Below are 6,413 nucleotides of genomic sequence, written 5' to 3' on the forward strand. Positions count from 1 at the left end.
GTAGCTTCCTTTCAAGTGCTCCTAATCCTCAAGCTTAGCTAATCGTACTCCAAATACCTTCTCATTACCTGAAATTCATAAAAAAACAAGAAAACATACCGAATAGGAGTAGAATAACATAACTTAAGAATGTGATGCAATAATGAACCTAAATATCTATTATATAAGAGAAGGGAGGAAAAATGGTGTCCTCTTTTGAAATGCCTATTTTACCCCCCTTCTCTTTCTAAATTACAGATTCACTTATAAATCAAAGGGGCTTCAAATCATAAATTTTTTTCATAATTATAACAATCACTCACAAGTCAACTAAAATCATAAAATTGCATAATTTACATTATGCAAATCACTAAAATGAGAAAACTTTACAAACTACAACCTATGAAAAAATTGATTTGAAATCAAAGTGTCCACTTTCTTTACAAATTATGAAGTATTGTACTTAATTCAAAAATCAACTAAAAAATTATAATATTAGAAATCATAAATAAATTCAATAAAATTTCTATTTTGTTCATAGAATTTAACTTTGCAAAGTAAAAAAAAAAAAAAACACAAAAAGAATGAGATACTTAAGTGACAGAAACTAAACCAATCAAATTTTACAACTAAAAACAATTATACTTCGTATGTCGAATGTTCAAATTTTGACTCTTATGCCGAAGAAAATCGAGTTTCTGTTTCGAAAAAAATTCAAGCACGCATCGCGTGCAAAAAATTCTAGTATGAAACTAAATGCTCTAAAATACAACCTAAATGCACCTAAAAACTATATATAACTATGACTTATCAAGCAACATGGTACCCTTACACGAAAATGAACGCAAGGAATTCCGCATTCCTTACTAATCTTTGTTTGGCAAGAGAATCAGCAACCAATGTTGGCACTGCGACCTTTATGCGAGATTGAGATATTGAGCCATGTCTTTCGAGCGTTGAAGATGTAATTTATTGGAAGTTTAAGTTCCACATAGAGTCTTACTCGAGTAACGCAGTCAAGCAAAAAACTAATTTCAAGTTTTAAATAAATGATAGGGACACAATTTTTCAAGCCAAATTATAGAAAATGTGGAACTAAATATAGAAAGAAGAACTATATTTTGGGACACCCAAAATGGAAATAAGAACTATATTTTGGGACGAAGGGAGTAATACACATGTTTATAATCTCAATCCAAAATATTAACAACGTGTAATTATTAGGATTCCGACACATGATTTTTGAAATGAAATGTGAGAGTTTAACCACTAATCAATTAAAATTTCAATGCTCAATGTTTCAAAGTAAAACATAATAAAATTTTATAATTACATTTTTTATTATAAAAACATATAGACTATAATTATATTGCACTAGATATAATATTACAAAAAACTTATATAATCAATTATAAACTTTATGAATAATATTATATTTGATAATAGTAATTAACCTGAGGGATCGCACGGGCCAAAATACTAGTTATTAAGTACTAAGAAACGATATAATGATCAAAAGAGCATTAAGAAGTAACAAGTGATACGTATATTATTCGCGACACACTTGAGCTGGGCCGGCTTCTCTCGCTCCTGGACTCGGTCGCTCTTGACCCAAACAGCGTGGACAAATTCATTTGGCTACCCGATAAATCAGGTAATTTTTCTGTATTGTCTTTCACGAGAGAGTTAGATAAAACCTCCCCCCTTGCTGCAAATAAAACTCTGAAAAATGTGTGGAGAGGCTTGGTACCACACAGAATAGAAATTTTTGTTTGGCTGGCTATATTGGGGAAACTCAACACTCGTGAAAAACTGTCGAGAATGGGGATCATCCCTCTCGATGAAACCAACTGTGTCTTCTGCAATCAGCACATAGAAATTGGTGACCACCTGTTCATCCACTGCGGTTTTGCACGAGAATTATGGTACTGGTGGTTCGCTCTTTGGAACCTAAACTGGGTCCTCCCTGCTTCTCTAAAAGACCTCTTCCTTCAATGGAATTATAGAACCTGCGATGTTTTTTTCAAAAAAATCTGGAGGGCAGTGTTTTTCATAATACTCTGGACTTTGTGGAAGGACCGTAATTCCAGAATTTTCAGAAAGGAAGCGAGTTCCCCCAAACAGCTTCAAGAGATGGTTTTACTCCGCCTACATTGGTGGATAAAGGGTTGGCAAGAAACATTCCCATATTCAATCAATGATGTGCTCCAAAACCCCATGTGCCTCAAAAGGGCTCAACTCCAAGGAAACTCAAAGAGTACCATGGTTCCAGTGAACATCAATTTATGGAGACCTCCCCCTCAAACTGCTCTGAAGTGGAATATTGACGCATCTTTTGATCCTTCCTGTAACCTCAGTGCCGTAGGAGGTGTTCTACGAGATGATTCGGGTTCTTTCATTTGCCTCTTCTCATGCCCCATTCACCTTTGGAGATCAACTCCGCGGAAGTATATGCAATATTTCGAGCCATCAAGCTCTCAATATCCTCCCCCCCATCAGGAATTCCACATTTATATTTGAATCCGACTCCGCAAATGCAGTAAAATGGTGTAATGCAAAGGATGGAGGACCTTGGAATTTAAACTTCATATTAAACTTCATACGACATGTCATTAGCACGCAAATAAAAGCTCAGATAATTCACAAAGGGCGAGCATCAAATGTTGTAGCTGATTATCTAGCTAAGAGAGGCTTACGTAGAGAAAATGATTTTATTGCATGGCTTTAAGTCAATGTGTATCAAGCATGCAGATGTAGAAAATCATGTAAATGAGTCTGATGCTGAAACAAGGATGTAAGCTTTATTTCAACATGCCATTCCATTTATATGGCATGATATAAATAAAATAAACCAAACTATCAAAAAAAAAATAAGTGATACGTATATTATGTATCACTTGGAACAAATGAGCAATGTAGATAATGGCACTAAAGTCAACTAGTTGTGAGTCCTTCCAACTCTTCAATTATGAATCGGTAAAAATTACCCCAATTCAATCAACCTACTCTAGCAAGTTGGCAAGTAGGCCAAGTATTTTTTCTAAATAATCAAAAAAAGTGGTCCCTCTTAATCAGCTCTAGTGCAGGCCGCCACCTAGATGGATCCAAGATCGACAAAACTCGATTGCTTCTTGCAACTACCAACTAGTCTTTGTTACTCCCTAACCAAGCCTAGGTCAACCATACTTCCATATCATTTATTGCAAGGTCTAAAACCTTGTTCTTTTAGAATTAATTGCAGTTCAGTATAGTTCAATTTTCTCTTATCGTTTGAGTTTAGTTTAGTTTAGTTATTTCAATAAAAAAATACGGCTTAAGAGTATATTTATGAGTGACTAAGACTTGTAAGCTTCCTTGCTCTTTCTTTGTCTATATCCTCATTCCCCCCCCCCTTCTCTCCAATAATAAGTCTAATAATGAAATATGAATTAGTGGCTCAATATTAATTAAATTTTAAAGTGGAAACTAATTAATTGAAGTCAATTGATTCACGGGTAGTAATTGAGTTGGCCGTTGACCCAGTAATTGAAGTTCTGTTCTCACTTCTCACACTGCTATTTCTTCTATATAAAGAGACATATACAAGAACTTAATGCAATCAAGGAAACTAATACAATTCATTTTTATTTTCCGTAGCTATGCCAGGTAATCCTCCCATGGCCGTGCCCACATTGCTGCTCATTATCATGGTGTTCTTATCACTTAGCTTACGCTTTACAGGTACCATATATATATAATATATATATATATAATATATATATATATATATATATATATATATATATATATATATATAGTGAGAACCGTGAGAATCACTCATTTTTTTCTCATTTTACAAAGATTTTGATCATTTCATAACATTTTTGCCCATTTTTTGTTTCACTTATTTTATGATTTTGTTCATTTAACAATTTTGTGCTCATTTATCAACGTTTTTGCTCATTTTACGTTTTGCTCATTTTACTTTTTTTTCATTGAACTTTTTTATGTTCATTCTACGTTTTTCTTCTTTTACATCTTTGTACATTTTACGTTTTTGACAACTTTATATTTTCTACTCATTTTATGTTTCTGTTCATTTGTACTTTTTTTTGCTCATTTTAGGAAGTTTTTGCTCATTTTAAGTGGTTCTCACGGTTCTCACCATAAGAAAGTTCTCACCAGAATCCAACCCTATATATATATATATATATGTGTGTGTGTGTGTGTGCGCGCGCGCGCGCGCGTGTGCGTGTACTGTCTATTTTAGTTATTAACCGTTATTATTTAAAGCTATAAATACATTTATTTTCATATAAGGGAACATGTACAAAGTTTTTTTTAAAGGGAGAGGAACATGTAAAAAGTTTGATTCCAAAGATGATCACATTAGTTTATCATATATAATAAAATGGGAAATTTCCTGAGGTACCCTTGAGGTTTGACTTAATTATCAAAATACCCTTATTGAATTTTGAAGTTCAAAGTTTAACTTTCAAGGGTAACTTGGAAAACTAATGCATTTGAATTTTGGTGTATGATAAGGGTATTTTGAATCCAAACACAAAGTTCAGGGGTATCTAAAACTTTCCAAATAGGAGGGGTAATTTGAGAATTATTTCAAATTTCAGGAGTACCTGAGGAACTGTTCCTAATAAATTAAAATAGACTATTAGATACCACTAATCGGCCACTGCCTGAAGGCTTGTACTAATATTTTTTAATGATGATTCAATGTAGAAGCACAAATTGGAGTATGCTATGGAAAACTTGGGAACGACTTACCAGGGGAGAAAGATGTTGTAAACCTCTATAGATCCAACGGCATAGGCGCAATGAGACTCTATGGTCACGATCTCGCCGCTCTTCAAGCCCTTCAAGGATCAGGCATTAAGCTCATGTTAGGTGTCCCTAATGGAGAAATTGCGTCTCTCGCGTCCGATCAATCGGCCGCGATGCAATGGGTTAAGACGTACGTCGTTCCCTTCGCATCGTCGATCAAATATGTCGTTGTTGGAAACGAAATCCACGCATCCGATCAACAAGCACCATCAGTTCTACCGGCCTAAAAAATGTTCGCAATGCACTAAATTCAAATACCTTAACAAGTAAAATTAAGGTTTCTACATCAATTGATACAACTCTAATCATAAATTCCTTTCCACCATCAAAGAGCGAATTTAAAGACACATCATATATAACCCCAATAATCCAATTTTTAGCTACTAATGAGTCACCATTGTTAGTTAATATTTACACTTACTTTGCGTACGTTAGTAATAAGCAAAGTATTAGTATTGAATATGCACTATTTACGTCCACTAGAACTGTGGTTACTGACCCTAATAATGGAAAGAATTACCAAAATTTATTTGATGCAATGGTGGATTCAGTTTACGCGGCTCTTGGGAAGGTTGTGCACCTAACATGGTGATTACGGTGTCCGAAACTGGGTGGCCTCGGGAGTGGAGATGCTGCAACGGTAGCGAATGCGGGGACTTATTACAAGAATTTGATGAATCAAGTAAAGAAGGGGACTCCATTAAAACCAGGGCAGACAATTGAAACATACTTGTTTGCAATGTTTGATGAGAACAATAAACCGGAGCTAACACAGAGCGTCATTTTGGCTGTTTACTCCTGATAAGACTCCTAAATATGGGCAACTCAACTTCAGCTAATAGTTTTTTCTATGCAATGATTTCATCCTTTTTAGTTGTTCCATTTCATTTTTCTTCAAATTAAGAGTGTAAGCATCCCATTTCATCTTTGTCAACATATGTTTACTGATATGAATAAAAATATCATTTTTGGCTTTTTACTTCTGATAAGCATCTCAACCAATTATGAGATGTTTTTATGATAGCCTTCTTTAAAAAAGGCTACCTTAAGAAATTAATGTGAGCCACGAATTTGTCCTTTTTTTTTTTTTTTTTTTTTTTTTTATCAGGAAAGAAAACTAGGAGGTGTCTCTACAATGAAACACCACCTAAAACATCCCGGAGGATGTTACCAGATACAAATTACAAGTAACCAGAAAGAAGAGAAAGGAGCACAAATTAACACAAATGGAAGCTCCGCCGCGGCAAAAGAGCCTTCACCCTTGGCTCAACCGAAGACACCTTCTTGAACCGTCTCGGGGGGCAAAACTAACTCCACTGAATTGATATTTGGCACCTTAACCTTCCCAAGAAACAAACCCAACTTACTGACAAAATCCGGCTAAGGGAAAGAAATCAGGAATCACGAACCCGAAACCCGCATCCCAGCAGCGAACCCTCACCCGATGCCGACAAACGCGAACACCGACCCACCGCAAAACAAACCACGAACGACGGAAAACGGACCATCGCGACTACCGAATCATCGCGAGAAAGAACTGAAAAAGAGGAGCTCCGAAGAGTAGACAAAGGGGGAGAGAGAACAAGTCCGACTGAGGACAAGAAAATTTAGAC

The 6,413-nt window shown here is 35.3% G+C and overlaps 1 protein-coding gene across 1 annotated transcript; it reads left to right on the forward strand.

Annotated features, from left to right (window-relative positions):
• The first annotated feature begins 3,520 nt into the window (after positions 1-3,520).
• Positions 3,521-5,779, forward strand: LOC104890040 (glucan endo-1,3-beta-glucosidase). Its single transcript, XM_010675395.4, is given in 7 exon segments — positions 3,521-3,624; positions 4,699-5,022; positions 5,025-5,372; positions 5,375-5,423; positions 5,425-5,558; positions 5,561-5,587; positions 5,590-5,779. Coding segments are annotated over 7 exon segments (939 nt in total). The 5' UTR covers positions 3,521-3,617; the 3' UTR covers positions 5,640-5,779.
• The last annotated feature ends 634 nt before the right edge of the window (positions 5,780-6,413 follow it).

Source organism: Beta vulgaris, chromosome 4, assembly GCF_026745355.1.
Source record: "Beta vulgaris subsp. vulgaris cultivar EL10 chromosome 4, EL10.2, whole genome shotgun sequence".
Taxonomy (NCBI): Eukaryota; Viridiplantae; Streptophyta; class Magnoliopsida; order Caryophyllales; family Amaranthaceae; genus Beta; species Beta vulgaris.